Genomic DNA, 19819 nt, shown 5'->3' with positions numbered 1-19819 from the left:
GCAGGCAGGGTCTTTTAAGCGGTGTTTAAAAGTGCAGACTTCACTCTAAGAGCTCTGAGGAGCCTTTTCAGTGCTTCGGAGTGACATGCCCAAATTAGCATCTTAGACCACTCTGGCTTCAGTGTAGGGAACTGGGGGCCGGGGGAGGCTGGGGAGTGGGTTGACCCTAGTTAAGCGGTTATTTCAGTAAATTGGGATAGCAATGATGGTGACCCGTGTCAGAGTAGCCGTGGTGGGAATGGCAGAGAAATGTTTAGGAGATAGAATTGTTAGAATTTGGTGATTGGTTGTTGGCGGTAGCGGTAGGGCGTGAAGGAGATCAGAGGAGAGGAGGAAGATAACATCTGACTTGGGTAACAGGTGGATGGTGGTTCAGGTCCCTCAAACAGGGAACACTGGAGGAACAGTTTTGAGGGATACAATGATTAGTTCAATTTTGAACATGCTGAGTTTGAGGTGTCTCATTTAAGGTTCTTCAGGCAGAAACATCCAGGCCCCTCCTGGGGTCTGGAACTCAAGAGAGGTCTGGGCTGCACATATATAATTAACCACCTCTACATGGAAACCAAAGCCATGGGATTGGCTGGGGTCACCCGGGGGACCATGGAAAGTGAAAAGAGAAGAGGGCCTAAGACATTCCTGGAAGTTACCACCAATATTTCGGGGACTTGTGTTTGGGCCTGTATGCTTTAGGAATGTATAATTAGGAAGACAAATTTTCTTGGTTATGAATTGGGGGAAGGTATCATGTTTTCAAAGTCAAATGGAGATTGTTCTTAATTTTTATTTTTTTTTATTTTATCCTACTTCTTTCCATTTCCTCTGATCTTCTGCTCTCAGCTGTGTAATCCTGGGCATGTTACTTAACTGTTCAGTGCCTCAGTTTCCTCTTTTTTTTTTGGAGGGGGGGTACGCGGGCCTCTCACTGTTGTGGCCTCTCCCGTTGCGGAGCACAGGCTCCGGACGCGCAGGCTCAGCGGCCATGGCTCACGGGCCCAGCCGCTCTGCGGCATGTGGGATCCTCCCGGACCGGGGGGCACGAACCCGCGTCCCCTGCATCGGCAGGCGGACTCTCAGCCACTGCGCCACCAGGGAAGCCCTCCTCTTTTTTAAAATGGAGACAATTATAGGGTTGTTATGAGGATAAAAAGAGGTAATACGCAAAAGCGCTTCGAACACTCACTGGCCCACCATATTTACTCAATAAATGTACATATCTCTCAGCAGCAGCAGCAGCATTAGCATGGACAGTGGTGGGTTTGCTATGTGTTTCATTTGGAGTTGCATAACTCCAGAGGGTGGAGTCAGAGCTGGGTTCTAATCTTGTGTGACCTTAATTTCTCTGAGCCTCAAGCTTCTTGCCCTTCTTTAAGTGGGGACGAGCACACCTACCTCATAATGAGATAACATCTACAGGCTCTGGCATGCCAAAGGCATTTACTAATGGCTCATTTCCTCCTCTTCCTTCTTCCATAGTAGTTAGCTCAGGACCACGGAAGTCTGGTGACTGCACCACGTTTTTTCCCCTCTATCTCAGCATCCTACCACGCGGCACTACAGTACGGTACACGTTGGTTCCCCTGCAAAGGCCTGGGGGCAGCGTGGTGGTGAAGTATTTGAAAATCCTTCTCTAAAGACTACTCTTCTCCACAGTGACTTTCCCCTGTCTCCATTGACCCTCTGGTTAGTGAGAGGCATCTTGGAGTTATCTTGAGAAAGCTGGACCATGGGTAGGGTGTGGGAGCACGCACAGCAGTGGACTTCTGTGGCTGCTCCTGAAGGGAGGTCTCACATCTTTTGTTCTGCTGGAGCAGCTGACTCCTGACTTCTCACCACACCGGCCTGTCCTCTGCAGTCACCAGGGAGATCCTTCTCAAACACAGATCTGTGGTCCCTGCTCTTGCCGACCTTTCATGCCGGACCTAACTGCCCCTCCCAACCCTCAGCGCAGGCCGCTTCCTCTGCCAGGAGCGTACCCTCCCCCCTGGTTGTGGGTCCACTGGGTGAACACATACCTATTTAGTCCCCAAGGAAGCACTGAGGTCACTCTGCCCTCCGGCATGGGATTGTTGGTCCCCCTCCTCAGGCCCTCCCCCAGGCCCTTGAATGAACCTGCATTGTAACATCACAATACACAGTGTTTGCCCGCTTGTCTTCTGAGCTTTAAAGGCAAGGAGCCTGTCTTATTCATTGTTGACTCCTCGTTTCATTGAACAGTGCCTGGCACCAAGAGGGCCTTCAGTGTTGGTAGAATGAAGAAATGAATGGGCAGACGGACAGACTAATGGAGCTTGTTGAGATGGGGGCTACAGCTTCACTAGAGCCCCCAACCTCATGCCCCAGCCCATTTCTGGGGGTTAGGGGGATATATAACCTTTCTCCCACACTAAACCTCGATCACCACCAGACTAATAGTCCTTAATTTCTGGGAGCAAGAATGGACACCCCTCCCATCTCACCACCCCCTGCCCAAAGATTTCTATTCACAAGGATACAGTTCAAAGTGAGGTAGTGCATATGTATTGAGAACCTACTATGTTCAAGGGACTGCAGTGATACAGTGAGAGGAAATAGCCTGAAAGTGCTTTCAAAAAGTGACCGTGCTTTTATTTATTTTATTTTATTTTTTTGGCTGTGTTGGGTCTTCGTTGCTGTGCGCGGGCTTTCTCTAGTTGCAGAGAGCGGGGGCTACTCTTCGTTGTGGTGTGCGGGCTTCTTGTTGCGGTGCGTGGGCTTCTCATTGTGGTGGCTCCTTTTGTTGCGGAGCACGGGCTCTAGGCGCGAGGGCTTCAGTAGTTGTGGCTCGCGGGCTCTAGAGCGCACGCTCAGTAGTTGTGGCGCATGGGCTTAGTTGCTCCACGGCATGTGGGATCTTCCTGGACCAGGGCTCGAACCCGTGTCCCCTGCGTTGGCAGGCGGATTCTTTTTTTTTTTTTTTATAAATTTATTTATTTATTTATTTGGCCGTGTCGGGTCTTCGTTGCTGTGCACAGGCTTTCTCTAGTTGCAGGGAGCGTTGTGGTGCACGCGGGCTTCTCATTGCGGTGGCCCCTCCCGTTGCGGAGCACGGGCTCCAGGCGTGCAGGCCTCAGTAGTTGAGGCACGCGGGCTTCAGTAGTTGTGGAGCACGGGCTCAGTTGCTCCGTGGCATGTGGGATCCTCCCGGACCAGGGCTCAAACCCGTGTCCCCTGCATTGGCAGGCGGATTCTCAACCACCGCGCCACCAGGGAAGTCCCGGCAGGCGGATTCTTAACCACTGCGCCACCAGGGAAGCCCTGACTGTGCTTTTAAGTCCATCATTGACATTATCATGTTCGTAAACATCTTCGTAAATTCAAAATTCTCTCTGGTTCCTCTGATGGTTCTTTCTGGAAGTCCTTTAGTCTAACAGCAGTAGCCAGGGAATCGTGGGCAGCTCCCTAGTAGGAAGTTCCCTTTCTTGCCAGAATACACTGGGTTTCCACCATGTGGGAACCCCTGGCCCATAGGATTATCCTTTGTCACAGTACTCTAGGAAAATTAGATTCAAGGGAGTATTAGAATCACCCTGAAGGAGAAGAGTGTGTATAGAAGGGCAGTCTCATCCCTTTGATGAGGGGCCCTCTGGTCTCTGTTAGCATGTATAAGGCCCACTTCCCCTTAGTCGTTGCTCAGCACCAGCCGGGCTAGAGGCTCAGGGTCTCGGACTGGACCTGCCATACCCTCAGAGCAGGAGGGCTGAGCAGGCCGCATCATTGCTGAGGACAGGACAAACTCCTAGGAATTGTGCTACTCAAGGCTTAACTCTTAGCCAAGCCTCATCCCAAAATAGTTCTCCTCCCTATCAGCACCCTGCTTAATCCCAGGATAAGCAAAGGGGGATGTTGAGAGGAGCAAGATGGCACCAGGTGAGAAGACCCAAGCCACAGGAGAGATGGGAATCTCCATGGCAACAGCTGCCGAGGAGACAGGAGGCTCCAGCAGCACCCAGCAGCGCCCTGGGGGAGCAAGGAGGGAAGCAGGATTCTGAAGCCACTGATATAGGCTCGCAGCCTGGGATTTCTGGAGTAGAATTAGGAGGTGAGAGAGGCTGGGGCCAGGAGAAGAGCCCTTTGCAGCTGACCAGTTTGGAAAAGCAGGGCTTGAGGATTGTTGGAACGGCTTTGTAGCAGGCTCTTCGTTTACACACCCCTTGCTCCCATCTGCCCCCACCTCCATGTGTCCTTGGCCCTGGCACCCCTGAAATGACAGCTGGTGGCTCCTGGCTTACCATGAGGCCATCTGATAAGAAGGCCCCCTCTTTCGTGGCAGCAGGAGACCCGCCAGGTACCTGTGAGACCAGTGGGGACGTGCGTGGCTCTCCCAGCTGTGGCTTCTGCTCCCTAGAGCCCCCTAACCTGTCTCTCCCTCTCTCTCTGCAGTCCCACCCCCTGTACCTGTGCAACGCCAGTGACGACGACAATCTGGAGCCTGGATTCATCAGCATTGTCAAGCTGGAGAGCCCCCAGCGGGCCCCCCGCCCCTGCCTGTCACTGGCCAGCAAGGTAGATTCGCACTTGAGCCCCGCACACCCTGAACCCCTGCGCGCCCAGCTCTGGGCTGTGAGAGGTCCTGTGCTCTTTGTCTGCTTGTTTCCTGAGAGTGATGTGCTCAGTTCAGGTTTTTATAACCCATGACTGGTCTGAGAGACGTGGAAATTCAGGCCACTGTCCTCTCCCCACCGGCCATGTGCCAGCAGAACGTTTTGGCTGTCATCTAGAGCATGCGCCCCATCCTAGCTCTTCCCCAATCACCTGGACATTCCTACACCCCTTCCCCTGCCTAGCATCAGAGCAAAGAGGGGGTCAGCTGGAGGGCTTTTCCATCTCTCAGAAATATTCACTGAGCACCATGCAGGAAGAGTGGAAACAGAGGCCATTAAAACACTCTTCCTCCGAGATCGCAAACCGGCAGCCCCACACTTCCTCGGGGCACATTTGTCCTTCATTTATTCATTTGGCAGATGAGTGCCCAGGGTTAGGTAGGTAAGTATGAGTTAGAGAGAGGGGAGGGAGACAGGCAGAGGGAGGAGGGCGAGTTCTGAGGGCTCCGCTGCCCCTCTGAAGCAGCGCGTGATTTCACGTGCGTGTGGGCACCCGGCAACCCGCCGGGATGTGTCCACATGGGAGGTTTTCTTCTCGCCCCTAGAGGACCACTCTCCTGTAGGAGAGATGAGCCATGTGAACAGACACTGGGTGACAAGGAACATGTGGTCAGTGCTCTTTGAGGTACTTAATTAACCTTGTTGGGCCTTTGTTTCCACTACCATAAGACGGGACTTTTATTTCCTACCCCAGTGATCATTGTGAGGATGAAAAGAGTGTACGTCAAGTGCCCAAATAGTCCCTGAGCTAAAGGAAACACAAAGTCAAAAACCCGTCAGGAGTTCAGAGGAAGCACCTTGGCTGCTGGCCTGTGACCTTTTTTCTTTCTGAGGTCACTGCCTGAGCTTCCCGTGCCCACCCCCGCCCCCCGCCCCCTGCACCACACTCACCCCGCTTCCCCTCGCCCGTCTTCTCCCCGCATCACTCTGCGGAACTGCTCTGGCCCCGAGCTCTCTCGCGGGTCAGGTCCAAGGCATCCCTCGGCTCTCTCATCCTTTGACCTGACCAAGTAGCTCCTACCTGGGATCCCCTGGCCCAGAGGAGGACTGTGAAGGTAGTAATGTAGATCTTTGGGCTACTTCCAATATTTTAGACTTGCCACAGGCTTAACTGAACTCTTCATTTTTTTTTGCTTTCGGCTGAATTCTATCAGTTCAATGTGTTAATACAAGTTATCTCATAGGAAAATGAATTGTGCATAATAAATGCAGTTAGTTTGGTAAAACATATTTAAATATAGGGCTTGTGGGAGGCACAGGGGAAAGGTGGGTCTTTGGTGAGGAAATTCAAAAACCACTGACCTCAGTCAGCTCTGCTCTGGCAAATCAATTAGTGTCAGTGGTGGTGTCCCCATCCCCGGAACTGGGGCTCTTGAGCCAGACAGCCCCAGGTCTGGAGCCTGGCTTCTCCACTGCGCCTCAGTGTGACCTGGACATTTTAGCTCAGCTCTCTGAGCCTCTGTTTCCCCATCTGTAAAAGGGGAACAATAACAGGGCTCATATCTTATAGTCGTTATGAGGAGTTGAGGAGACAGTACAGACGCCAAGCGCACAGCAATCACTCAGTAAATGACTGCAGCTGTCACTGCTGCCCTTGTCATTGGCATTGCCATCCTATGCTTTCATAGTTAACAAGGTTGGCCTTCTTCTGTCATGGTTCCCTCTTTTGATCTCTGACCCTCACTGTAGTTCTTCTGGACTCTCATTCTTGTCAGCATACCACCTTCCTCCCCCTACCCAGCCACCCAGACTGGTTTCTGTTTCTTTATTAGCAACTCCACAGCCATCCTTGTGATTCCCCAGGCCCTGAGCCCCTCATGCATGGGCTGGAGCAGTGGCCTTTTGCCTGGTGGAAGGAGCTGGCTCTTGGAGGCAAAAAAGTTGGGTGCAAGGCCTGCCTTTCTTACCACAGAGAACACTCCCTGCTAACCAGGTACTTGGAAGGCTGAAGTCCTGGGTGGGAATTCTGCCTCCACTGCTTATCAGCTGTGTGACCCTGGGCAAGTTGTTCAGCCTCTCTGAGCCTCTGTTTTTGCCTCAATTCAAAAGTGGAGCTGATGCCTGTCTTATGGAGTTGTTGTGAGGAGTAAATGAAATCATGTACGCAAAGCACATGGCGATAGCTGATATGATGATAACTAATACCTAAGAGCGGCTTAATGACAGATACAAATAAGTGAATAAATACTTAAGGAATACTTACTATGTGCCAGGCGCACATTATAAGGCTTTACATGGAGTAACCTATATAGCCCTCAGAGCAGCCCTGTGAAGTAGGTCCTGTTATTAGCCCTCGTTTACAGAAAGGAGAACTGTGGCGCGGAGCAGTTAAGTGACTTGCCCGAAGTCTCACAGCTAATGGTTGATGGCAGATTTAGTACTCAGACCTAAACAGTCTGGGCAGAGTGGGTCTCAATAACGGTTATATCCCCTCTACTTCCTCCTCCCCTTGCTTTCAAGCCTAGGTGAATCCCACCTCTTGTATTGAATCTTTCCTAACTGGCTCAGCCCAGCTGGGCTACTGGGAGCAGAAATCCTTGCCTCCTGGCATGCTGCCAGGGTCTCTGGACATGCTTTTCACACCAGGTTTCATGGAGGTGCCTTGGCAGGGGCTGGGGTTGGGGGGAAGCCAAGGGTCCTTCTTACCCCTAATCCCACCCTCAACCTCAGCTCGCTTTTATATGTTTTGTATTGACGATTTGTGTCAGTCTGTGTGTGTGTGTGTGTGTGTGTGTATGTGTGTGTGTGTGTGTGTGTGTGTGTGTGTGTGTGTGTGTGTATTGTGGGGGGCACAATGGAGGGAAGGGCTTTCTGCAGTGAAAAAAAGGGTTTGGAAATGACTGGTCTGTTTCATTCATTTGTACTCTAGAATGTTGTTATCAGCATTATAATCGTACGTATATGCTTTGTCTCCACAGCTAGATTATGAGTTGTTCTGGAGGGCTTGGCCTTCCCTGGCTTGGTGCCCTGAGCACAGTGGGTGCTCAGTCAATCTTTGATGAGGAGGAGATACACAGTGACTGTCACTGTGTCTGGAGAGGAAAATCTAAGGTGCAGGGAAGTGCAGAGCGTAGAAGTGCAGAAGTCCTGGAACGTATTGGCTTCCACTGCTAAAGGCCACGGGCAGCCTGCGCGCTGCTCTTAGAGGGCTGGCTGAATCTTTGCAGCTCCCAAAGAGGTCTCTGGGTTGTTTTTCTAAAGCCCACTCTTCCTGACTGGAGGGCCTGCCCGTCCTCTCTGTCTTCCAGGTTCTGGTCTGGAAGAAGTGCTTCTCTCTCTCCCTCCCTCCCTTTTGCTTGGGTGCGGGTGGACTGCAGGGCAGCATGGGTAGCCCCTGAGTGGGCTGCCATCTGGCCCCAAATCTTGCTTTTTGAGTCCTAGAACTCTGAACACAGGCACCCACTGTCTGAAAGCCCTGTTTGTTTCCCCTGTTGGCCAACCCTCTCTCTTTGATCACTTTTACAACTTTGTAATTATGGGCTGTAATCGGCTGGGGTGTTTGAACGTCAGGGTAATTACTTTCCACCGTTCCTACCCCAACCCTTCAAAAGGAGAGGGGTAGGGAAGTAAGAACATCTCCAGAGAAGGAAGTCTCTGCCCTTCCCTCCTGCTGTTCCAGGCTGGGCTGGGCTCACGGTCTCATTCTGGGGATGAGAAACATGAGGCCCTAGAGCACTGCGGATCCAGGAGTCTCAGTTCTGTGACTACTCGGGTGACCTCCCCACCCCTTGGTTAAGTCATGGACTATGAGATTAGCAGTAGTCCTTCTCCTTTTCCCCTAGGGCTGCTCCCATGCCCTGGTTTGGAGGGCTCTGAAGACTGGACAGCTTCTTTTTGCCTGGGGTTGCCTCAGTGGGGGAGACTTCCTGGGAATAAGCAGGCTAGAGGAGGATGGAGGCTGTGGCCTCTCCATTTCTTCAGCAGTTCCATTCTCCAGTCCTGTGAATTTCCAGTCAATTAGCCTGGCGAGCCTGGGCCTGGGCTGGGCCTGGGTGCTGGTAGAGAGAGGGCCTAGCCCAGCTCCTCAGGGAAGGAGGGAGGGAAGAGGGAAGGTACCCTCCTGGCCGAAAAGGCCCCACTTGAGCGTCTCCACCACCCTCCCGGGGCTCTCCTGGCTGCAGGCTGCCTGTTCTGAGGGGCCCTCTGGCCTCTGCGGCCACCTGGGGAGCAGGGAGCAGGGAGCGGGAGCCCAGCCGCTCCCCTGGCCTGCCTGGCAGGAGACCTGCCCCAACAGGCTCTCACCGGGAAGGGAAGCAGAGATCAAAGCGCTGGAGTGTAAGCCCCAGCACTGGCTCCGCTTCCTGACGGCACTACTTGCGGGAGGGTTAACTCCTTCAGTGCCTGCAGGAAGGCCCGAAAGGATCAGCAGGCCCCAGGGGCCTGAGGTCCCAGCCTGATGCCTTCGCAAGGTGAGCCTCTGCCCTAGGGAGGAGCGCTAGAGAGCGCTGGCGCCGGGGAGAGAGGCGACAGTGAGGCCTGGGGCAGGGTCTGTCTGTCGGTCCTTTGCCCTCGTGCCTCCACCGCCCCCTCAGCTCTTATCTCCCTGGTCTTACCCACACCCAGAGCCCCCAGATTCCTGCTTTGTGTCTCTTTCTGGCTCTGCCCTCTGCTTTGCCTGGTTGGCTAGATCCTCTCAGAGCCTTGGCGAGCACGTATGTGCATGTGCACGTGGCACGTGCGCACACTTGTGTCCTTGTGGGAACAGCCCCTCGGGTCCCTCCCAACCCGAGTCTCTACTGCCACCCTCAGGGAGGGGGTGAAGGGATAAAGCACCAGACAGGGACTCCAGTTAGTCCTTGAATAGGAGCCAGAGAAAGAGTTGCAGACTAGAGTGTGGCAGGGAGAGAGAGCCGTGAGGTGGGCTGAGCCTGGGGCTGTCATAGCCGCCTTGGGTAAGAGCAGTGTCCCAGGATCCAGGAACTTGGCCTGAGGTGGGGGACGGGATGCTCTGCAGGCTCCTCTTGTCAGGCAGGGCTGGACCCTGGAAAGCCCAGTTCTGTTCTGAAGGAGCTGTCCACCTCTCTGTACTGGGGACTGGTCACCACACCCCCCCCAAGCCCTGGGGGCTGCTGGTCGCTCCCTGCTCTCGGTTCTCACACTTCTTCGTGAAGGCGGACTGGAGGCACCCTGACGGCAGGGGCTGTGTCTTATTTGTCCTTAGGCCTAGATCCTAGTCCAGTCCCTGGCACCTACTAAACCCTGTTAGGGGTTTGTTCCATTACGAAAGGAAGGACTGAATGTTGTCCTGGAAGGCAGTGGACCTGGGTGAGCTTGGGGCGGGGCAGGGGATCCTAACCCCACCGACCCCTTGCATGTGTTATATGTGGGAGGGTACAGAGGTGTGGTGTGTGCAAAATCCTAGGAAGGCACGTGAGGGGGCGAGGCCGGGGCGTGGATGGGCTGTGTGTCTGACCCCTGCGGGACCTCTGCTCTGTGTCTCTGCAGGCCCGGATGGCGGGGGAGCGGGGAGCCAGCGCCGTCCTCTTTGACATCACGGAGGATCGAGCTGCTGCTGAACAGGTACCTGGGACGTGGGGTGTTTGAGGAGGGGGCTGGACGAAGGAAGAGAAATGTGCCGGGGAAGAAGTCAGGACACAGCCACCCTTGTGGGCACTTTCCCTCCTGCAGCTGCAGCAGCCCCTGGGGCTGACGTGGCCAGTGGTGTTGATCTGGGGTAATGATGCCGAGAAGCTGATGGAGTTTGTGTACAAGAACCGAAAGGCCCACGTGAGGATTGAGCTGAAGGAGCACCCGATGTTGGTAAGCACGCCAGGTCTCCAGCCCCGGCCCCAGCACCTGCTGTCACCCGCACTTTTTCCTGCGGTGACTCTCACCAAAAGCCCTTAGACTCCTGGAGCTAAAGAGACCTTGGAAACCCTCTAGCGCAACTCTGTCCACCAGCTGTGCACCTCTAGGCAAGTTTCTTCCCCTCTCTGAGCTTCATCTGCAGAATGAACAGATTGGGTCAGCTGAGCTCTAAAGTTGTTTTTCAGCATCGTGGTTTCATGGCACAGAGTAGCAGAGCCAGAATGAAACCCTCGTCCCCAGGCCCCCTGAATCCTGGCTGGTATTTCTCCATCGACTGGGAAGCTCGGCCAGATGCTCACTGGGTAGCTTCCACCTTGTAGAGGGGTCCCTGTCCCCTTTTTCCCAAGCACATGGGTCTCGAGATAGTACCTCTCACAGCAGACGTTTGGAGGAGTGCCCGTGGGCAGAGAGGGACCATCTAAGCCCACCTGCAACCTCATCCCCTCTGCTGGAAGACTCAAGGGGCCCTCCAGTTCTCTGTGTGTCTCCTGGGCTCCTCTGTGTGTCTCCTGGGCTCCTTCCAGAAGCGTGACCCTTTCCCTCTCTGCTCACTCCCCCAGCCAGATTATGACGTGTGGATCCTCCTGACGGTGGTGGGCACCATCTTTGTGGTCATCCTGGCCTCGGTGCTGCGCATCCGGTGCCGCCCCCGTCACAGCAGACCGGTGAGGCGGGTGGGCTCCCTGGTGGAGGTGGGCGAGTACACGTGTGGGGGAAGGTGGGGAGCAGGAAGGGCAAAGTGAGCAAAGAAGGTGCCCTTACGCCCGTGAAACAGTTTACACCTAAATCCCCCGGCAAATGACTTTGTTGATTTCCAGCAGCCTCTCTCCACAAGAGTCCTCATTTGTTCATTCATTCAACAAATAGAGTGAGTGCCTGTTCTGTGCCAGACACTGTTCCAGGTGTTGGGGATAGTGCAGTGAACAAAAAGACAAAAGATTCCTCCCCTCGGGGAACTTTCATTCTAGGTAAAATGAATGAGTAAATAAATAAGTAAAATGTAAGTAAATAAATAAGAAAAATACACAATAATTTAGACGGTGGTGTGTGCCAGGGAGAAAAATAAAATAGAAAAGGGGAGGGAATGGAAAGGGGACAGGGTTAATTTTTAAAAGCAAGGCCAGGGAAGGCCTCATTGAGAGGATGACATTACAGGTAAGACCCTCAACAGGTGAGGGGGTGATCTGTGCAGATACCTGGGGAGAAAGTGATTGAGGCGAGAAAACAGGAAGTGCCAAGGCCTTGAGGCAGAAGTGTGCCCGCTATGTCTGAGGAACAGCAAGACGGTCCTGTGGCTGGAATCCAGTGAGTGAGAGGGCAGAGCAGCAGGTGGAGACAGAGTTAATGGGGCCCAGTGGTATTGGACTGTTAAGGCCGTTGTCAGGATTTTTTTTTCACTCATGGGAGGGTTTTGAGCGGAAGGAGAGCCATGATCTGACCTCACCTGATCTGTGGTGAGAAACCAGCTCCGAGGCTATTACAGGAATCCAGGGGACAGTAGTAGTAGCTTGGATTAGGGAGGTAGCAGTGAAAGTGGCGAGGATTAGTTAGACTCTCCATACACTTTGAAGGCAAAGCTGACAGGCTTCTAATGGACTGATCATGGAGTGCAAGAGAATGGTCAAGAATGGCAACAAGATTTTTGGCCTGAGCAATGAAAAGAATGGAGTTCCCTTTACTGAGGTGGGGAAGACTGCGGGAGGACAGGTGTGTGGTTGGGCGGTTCATGGGATTAGGAGTTCAGCGTGGGGCCTGTCAAGTTTGACGTACCTGTTAGATATCCAAGTTGAGATGTCAAGCAGGCAGTTGGATAAAAAGTTGCTCTCATGGGTCATCGAGGGAAGGAAAATCAATAGTATGAGTGGGGAATGGGATGGGGGCGCTTAGCCTGCTTGGCAGAGCCACGTAGGAACTCCGAGGATACAAACGCCTCGGAGTGGTCAAGTGTAACGCCTCGGAGTGGTCAAGTTACACCGGGATGTAACTGCGTGGCTGGGAACCGAGTACAAGCTGGAGTCCAGGGCTGAGGGAAGAGGAGCCCTTGCCCCATTCTGGCCCCACCCCTCTTCCCAGGATCCCCTTCAGCAGCGAACAGCCTGGGCCATCAGCCAGCTGGCCACCAGGAGGTACCAGCCCGGCTGCAGGAGGGCCCGGGCCGAGTGGCCAGACTCAGGTAGCAGCTGCAGTTCAGCCCCTGTGTGTGCCATCTGCCTGGAGGAGTTCTCGGAGGGCCAGGTAAGGCAGGGCCGTGGTTCACCTCCGTGACCAGGCTGGGGAGGGAGGCTGGAGCTTGGGGGAGGAAGCACTTAAGGCTGGTGTGAGTGCTCGAGCTGCATCTATGTCCTGTGTATCCTGCACAGACAGCCCTGAGGTTTGGTTATTTTCCTGGCTTTCCAGGGAAAGAGAACTACTGTTGGTTGAGTGTGTACCACGTGGCAGGCTCTGCAGTGGATGCTTTAGAGGCATCGTCTCGTTTTAGCCTCGTGACAGTGAGGGGTGGGGGTAGATTAGTTTTTTAGCCTCATTTTACAGCAGAAAACTGTCTGTTAAGAAACTTGCCCAAGGCCGTGCAGCTAAGTGGCAAAAACCAGGTCTACTTGATATCAAAGCCCATACCATTTCTGTCCTACCGTGAGGTCTTTGAAAGCAGATGGCGGCAGTAAGGAGAGGCCAGAGGGAGTCGGGAATGCCCTGCTTCCTGGCCACGACTGTAGCTACAGACAACTCTGGTTCAGACCCCTTGTTTTCTCCAGGAGCTACGGGTCATTTCCTGCCTCCATGAGTTCCATCGTACCTGTGTGGACCCCTGGCTGCATCAGCATCGCACTTGCCCCCTCTGCATGTTCAACATCGTAGGTAGGAGGTGGGCCAAGGACTCCCCTGTGCGCAGGCAGATGGGTCTAGAAGGGGCTTCCCTCTGGGCAAGTGTTTTGCCTTGAAGCTGAGGAGAAGGCAGGACTGCCTCAGTTGTTCTTTAAGCTGTGCACTGCTCGAAGGGGCCTCATCTGAGGAGGCGGCCATTCCACTGCAGTCATCTTTATGATGTATTTTCATGACAACTTTGTTGATTTTAAATCTGACTGATTTGTTTGTTTATTTATTTTTTGCTGCGTTGGGTCTTCGTTGCTGTGCGCGGGCTTTTCTGTAGTTGTGGTGAGTGGGAGCTACTCTTCATTGCGGTGCGCGGGCTTCTTGTTGCGGTGCGTGGGCTTCTCATTGCGGTGGCTTCTCTTGTTGCGGAGCACAGGCTCTAGGTGCACGGGCTTCAGTAGTTGTGGCACGTGGGCTCAGTAGTTGTGGCTCCCGGGCTCTAGAGCACAGGCTCAGTAGTTGTGGTGCACGGGCTTAGTTGCTCCCTAAGGTATATGGGATCTTCCCAGACCAGGGCTCGAACCCGTGTCCCCCGCATTGTCAGGCGGATTCTCAACCACTGTGCCACCTGGGAAGTCCAAGATTTGTATATTTATTATTCTACTTTTCTGGCAATAAAGTATCCTGTTCGAACAAAACCAGGATATTATGACAATCTTCTAAAAGATGAAAGTGAAGTATCTTGAGGAAAGAGAGCCTTTTTCTAATTCACCCAAAGGTGCAGTGTGGGCTAGCAGTGGCCCTGGGTGCAAGTCCCCAAAGGGCTGATGGGAGGAGCAGGGCTTGCCATGCACAGTGGAACTCCCAAGGAGACAACTGACTGGAGGGAGCAAGGGCATCCCCGGGCACAGGCAGGTTAGGAGTGTCCTTGGTCGTCCAAACTCTGATGGAGCTTGCGGGCGATGCAGGCTCAATAAGTACGTTACAGCCACGCTTTTCTGAATGTACCCTCCTTCCGTTTGTGGAGTCAAACACTTGTGCTCTTGGTTCTCTCTTCCAGAGGGAGATTGCCTTTCTCAGTCCCTGGGACCGTCTAGATCTTACCAAGAACCAGGCCGAAGACTCCACCTCATTCGCCAGCATCCCGGCCATGCCCACTACCACCTGCCTGCTGCCTACCTGTCGGGCCCTTCCCGGAGCGCAGCGGCTCGGCCCACACGGCCTGGTCCCTTCCTACCATCCCAGGAGCCAGGCGTGGGCCCTCGGCACCACCGCCTCCCCAGAGGCGCACATCCCCGGGCTCCAGGCGAACCACAGCGCCTGGCAGTGGCCCAGAGCCCCTCCGCGCAGGGCTGGGGGCTGAGCCACCTGCGGTGCACTTTGCAGCACCCTGCCACCTGCCCCATGCCCCCACGCCGGGCCAGGCCTCACGACAGCAGCGGGTCTGGAGAAAGCTACTGCACAGAGCGCAGCGGCTACCTGGCAGACGGGCCAGCCAGTGACTCCAGTTCAGGGCCCTGTCACGGCTCTTCGAGTGACTCAGTGGTCAACTGCACGGACGTCAGCCTGCAGGGCATCCACGGCAGCAGTTCTACCTTCCACAGCTCCCTGAGCAGTGACTTTGACCCCCTGGTGTACTGCAGCCCCGAAGGCGAGCGCCGGCGGGAGGAGGCGCAGCCTAGCATGACCTCTCGGCCCCGTTCTTTGGACTCGGTGGTGCCCACAGGGGAAACCCAGGTTTCCAGCCATGTCCACTACCACCGCCACCGGCACCACCACTACAAAAGGCGTTTCCAGTGGCACGGCAGGAAGTCTGGCCCAGAAACTGGAGTCCCGCAGTCCAGGCCTGCCATTCCTTGGACACAACTCCAGCCAGAGCTGCCTTCACCCGATCCGCAAGCAGCCAGCTCCAGCCCAGCAGCCCCGTCAGGACAGCTCCCCAGCCCGCAACGGTCCAGGGCCCTCACCGAGCCAGCCCCTGGGCCAGCGGACGCCTCCAGCCCCAGCCCTGGTCCCAGCAGCCTCTTCCACGTGCAGAAATCCAGCCTCCCTGTGCGACACACACAGAGGAAACGGCGGGGGAGTCCCTCAGAGCCCTCCCCAGCCTCTCGACCCCAGGACTTGGCCGCACACCGAGTGTGCCAGATTCTTCCCCATTATGGCCCCAGCCTGGCATATCCTTGGTCCCCAGAGGCCCACCCATTGATCTTCGGACCTCCGGGCCTGGACAGGAGGCTGCTACCAGAAACCCCAGGCCCTACTTACCCAAGTTCACAGCCGGTGTGGTTGTGTCTGACTACACGCCAGCCCCTAGGACCATACCCATCTGGGGAGGGGCCTTCCGAATGGAGTTCTGGCGCCCCAGAGGGTAGGCCATGCCCTTACCCACACTGCCAGGTGCTGCCAGCCCAGCCTGGTGAGTTTTCAGGGGAAATGGGTCTGGCGGGGACAGGAGACTAGAGTTGGGTATGGCAGAACGGGTCAAGTCATCCAGAGGGTTGATGGAAGCTGAGAAGGGTCCAACAGGGGTGACATTCAAAATAGTGGACAACTGGCATAGCGTGGGATGCTGGCTCTGCCAGGTGTTAATCCTTTAGTTGCCAGATCCTAGGGAGGTCTCCGGTGAGGTACCAGTGTGGCTGAGACAGCAGAAAGTACTTGGGGTGGCTTGGGGCAGCAGCTCAATCGTGAGTGTTTCAGTATTTTAAAAATTGGTACAGCTGAGCCTATAGCTCAGTATTAGCTGTAAATACAAAGAAGGCCAAGAACTGTTCCTTGCTCTTGAGGAGAGCACGGACAAATAGTTACTGAAAACCGTAATCCCAGGCCATATGAGATCTTACAGGAGAAATAACTACAGATAACCATAATTCTGGGTTATATGAGAAGAGCTATGTGAATGATGCAAAAAAAAAAAAAAAAAAAAAAAAGGAGAGCGATCACAGGTGGTTCCTAGCAGCCCTGTGGTTTTCTCCTTTCCCCTGGGTAAAAGAACTACTAGGGCTTTCCCTTCCATGCATCTTTGTTAATAAGACTGACTTCATTTTCTTGGGGACTCAGTGCGTCCCTATTACTGTATTGCAGCCAATGGTGATAATGTAAATCCTTGACTTTAGCTGGGTATTTATTTGCTCAAATCCTGCTCTTCCTCTTCCGGATCCCCCAACCCCTACTCTCCCCCATCTTTTCCCATTGTGTGGATGACACAGCTCTTTGCCTACAGCCATCACTAGGAGGACCCCTCTGCCCTCAAAGGTCCTGAAATATAAGACTTTGGGGTCTAGGAATCCTACAGGCAGGACCTGAGAGCCGCTATCATCCATCCATTCATTTCTTCCTTCCATTTTTCTTTCTGCCTTGTATGCTTGCTATGTGCTAGGTTCCAGGCTCTGAGGACGTGGAACTTGTCAACCAGGAGACCCAGGTCTGTGGAGAGATAGGCATGCAAGCTGTTATAGTACAGAAAACAGTTGCTTTCATAGGGCCATGTAATGCAGATTTGGCCATGTGTTTGATGGTTCCTTTTGAATCCTGTCATGTGTATACTTTCAGTGCTGCCAGTGCCAGACCACTACCTCCCCTCTCTCTCTCAAACTCGTAACTGGTTTCAGTGCCTCCCTTTCCCCTGCTCTTCAGATCTAATCCACGCCAGGTTCTGTTAACCATGTCTCTGCTAGCTTTACCATATTCTCCTCCAGTACTGCTGGCGCCTGTCCTTGTCTTAGGTGCAGCCTAGAGGTCGGGGCGGGAGCCCCCGGGCTCCTCCCTTCCCTCTCACAGGGCCGTGAAGGCCGGGCCCTGCACATCAGTGTCGTGTCCTGTAGGGCCACGCAACAGTGTGATCCTGCTCACCTACCCTCCATTCTGTTGCCAGGGTCATCCTCCTCAAACAAACTCTCTAGAAATCTTCAGATGTTCTGTTTTGTTCAGAGTAAAGAAAAATCCAACCTGGTTTCGCCTTCAAGGCCCTAGTACCAGCTAGCCCCCATCTTCCTTCCCAACCTTATTTTCCACTCTTCCCCTTCCCTTCCCCTGCTCCAAGCTTTAGCCAAACTAGGCAAACACTTCCTGCAGGTTCTGCAGCCCAGAATATTCTGCTGTCTTCCTGTTCCCATAAATCTAATTCTTCCCTATTCCTGCAGGACCAGTGCATTTATCCCCACTTTCAGGAAGCCCTCCTTGATGCTCCACTTGGACATGACCTTTCTCCTTCCGTGATTCATCTCTTACGACCCCAGTCCTGCCCCCATTGGCATAATTGCCACTTACGTGCACACCTTTTCTCCTACAAGGTTGTCAGGTCCCTGCTTAGTCTTCTTGGTCTTCTGTTTGGCACATGGTAGCAGGCCAGATCCACAAGTGCATAATAAATATTTACTGGGCGAATGAATGAATAGTAAGTATGGGTAACACACTGGTTGCTATCTATGTATCTCTTTCTCTAGATTCATTTTTCTCTCCCCTGTGTCCCAACGGGGGCCACTCTCAGCTTTCAATCTGATCACCCTTCTGGACCCATTCCCTGCTCCTGCCTCTCTGTAGTTCCCTCCCAGCCATCCTCTCTTGCCGGTGGAACAAGCAGAAGACTGGCCTGACCCTCAGTGACCTCTTTCCTCCTCTCTCTCTAAATGCAGGCTCAGAAGAGGAGGAGCTCGAGGAGCTGTGTGAACAGGCCGTGTGAGATGTTCAGGCCGAGCTCCAACCAAGAGTGCTCGCCAGATGACTCAGGGCCCTCCTGAGAAAAGAAAGGACCTCAGAAAACACCCCTCTTCTTTGCCATCCTTCCTGGAACCACTGGCAGGAGTGTGATGGTGGGCGGCAGGAGGTGTTGTCTCCCGCTCCCGGCTCCAGACCTTGTCTGCAGAAGCACCTGCAATGCAGCAAGTCTGTGTCCAGCCAGGCAACCAGCTGCCACCTGTGTGGGTCGGCTCCCCTGCAGGCTGGGACTTTCTGAGAGCAGGAAGCTAGGTATAGGTAGATAGGTGTTATAAAGGTGGTGCTCCTTCCCCAGCCCCAGCAGGTCTCCCTCATTCCAAGCCTCATGTTCATACCAGCAAACGGGTCCAGCTGAATGCATGACCCTTCTCACCCCCTTCCTTGGGAGAGTCCTGCACACCGGCTTTGGCTCCTCCTTGGTAAGGCTGCTGCATCAGTGGCAACCCTGGTTCTTATCATTCTCCTTCTTTGCAAAAAGATCAGGAGCATAGGTGAGCCATGAGCCCTGAAAAGGGGGGCTTTGCAGCTTCACCAGGCAGGGCCTCCCCTGGTGCACAAGGGAGGATGTTTGTCCCTCCTTGTCCGCACTTGTCACATCCACTATATTAAGTCAGAGGGGAAGCCAGGGTGTGCAGTTCTGTCCCTGATGTGGTACAGCACCTTGAAGAAACTGGGTCGAAAGCCTCTGATCGTCAAACTCCCTTGTCACTCCAGCAGCCTCAGTTCCCCTGGGGGTAGGGGTGAGGGTAGTGGGAAGGGAATAGCTCTTCCTTGGGGACCTCCTATCTCAAAGTCCCAAAGTAGGCGGAGAGAAGAGGATTTCTGCTGGACTTTATTTAGGAAGAAGAAGGAAGGAATGAAGGTAGAAAAGGCAAAATTACAGCTGAACAAGGAAGTTTTCTCTGGGCGTTTTCTCTCAGACCAGGGATAGGGAACTGGAGAACAAAGGAGAGGTAATATGGGGCCCTTGGGATTAGACGGCCCAGAGGCCCGGCTTCCCAGTATAAGCCATGCAGGCCAGAGACACACAGGAAGGAGTGGAGTTGCAGCAGGAAGCCTGGCCTGGGCAGCTGGTATCGAGTGGGCAAGGGCTGAGGGGCCTCCTCAGGGTGACATGCACCCCAGGGAAGTTGGACCATTGCTGGCCCCTCAGGCATTATCCCGTTTGGAATGTGAATGTGGGAGCAAAGTGGGCACAGGACCCCACCTGGGAATCTTCTTCCCTCTAAGTCAGTGGGGAACTAGCACCTAGGCACCCACGTGGGTATTTATATCTGAACAGACAGAAAGACGCTTGAATCAGGCACTATGTTGAGAAATGTATTTATTTGCTAATATATTTATCCATAAATTCCATCTGGTCTCGTCGTTTTCTTCTGTCATGACTGTCACTCAGGGTAACAACTTTGTCTTCTACGTGGGCAAAGACAAATTATTCCTGATAGCAGAGGCTAGGCTCTCATTTATGAAAGGACAGAGTAGAGTGGTGGGCTTGGCTTGTAAGCCCCTAAAAGCGTGGTTTAGTGAGATCGGGGAAAGAGAAAGCATGACTGGATTCTCACTGTGGTTCAGTGTGTTATCTGTACTATTATTGTACTGTTTACTTCACACTCTATAATGCTTCAGTGACTTTGTGACCCTGGTACACAAATACTCAAATACCCTGGTGCCTTTTCCCACCCATGAAATGGGCCCACTTCACGGAGTTGTTGGAGAGCTCCCATGAGACAAGAGTGAACGTGTTCCAAGGTAGAATGTATGCAGTGATAGAGAACATCCTAACCCCAGTCACAGAGCCCATCTGAGCACGACATGGGACGGGCACCAGGAGCAGACCGGTCTTGAAGAAGCTCAGTTTCAAT

General features: G+C 53.7%; 1 protein-coding gene across 1 annotated transcript in view; it reads left to right on the top strand.

The window, feature by feature from the left end:
• Positions 1–19313, top strand: part of RNF43 (ring finger protein 43) — a 60315-nt gene extending 41002 nt beyond the window's left edge. Inside the window, exons 3-10 of the mRNA XM_022552508.3 lie at positions 4402–4524; positions 10068–10142; positions 10251–10382; positions 10991–11095; positions 12504–12665; positions 13184–13286; positions 14302–15657; positions 17876–19313. Of these exons, the coding sequence (XP_022408216.1) occupies positions 4402–4524; positions 10068–10142; positions 10251–10382; positions 10991–11095; positions 12504–12665; positions 13184–13286; positions 14302–15657; positions 17876–17922 (2103 nt within the window). The 3' untranslated portion in view covers positions 17923–19313. The remainder of the gene's footprint in view (positions 1–4401; positions 4525–10067; positions 10143–10250; positions 10383–10990; positions 11096–12503; positions 12666–13183; positions 13287–14301; positions 15658–17875) is intronic.
• The last annotated feature ends 506 nt before the right edge of the window (positions 19314–19819 follow it).

The sequence above is a fragment of the Delphinapterus leucas genome, chromosome 19, assembly GCF_059928025.1.
Source record: "Delphinapterus leucas isolate spDelLeu-1000000601 "Yukka" chromosome 19, BTC_Dleu_Yukka2, whole genome shotgun sequence".
In the NCBI taxonomy this organism is placed as follows: Eukaryota; Metazoa; Chordata; class Mammalia; order Artiodactyla; family Monodontidae; genus Delphinapterus; species Delphinapterus leucas.
Note: the sequence above shows the minus strand (reverse complement) of the source record. Positions and strands in the feature narration are given on the sequence as shown.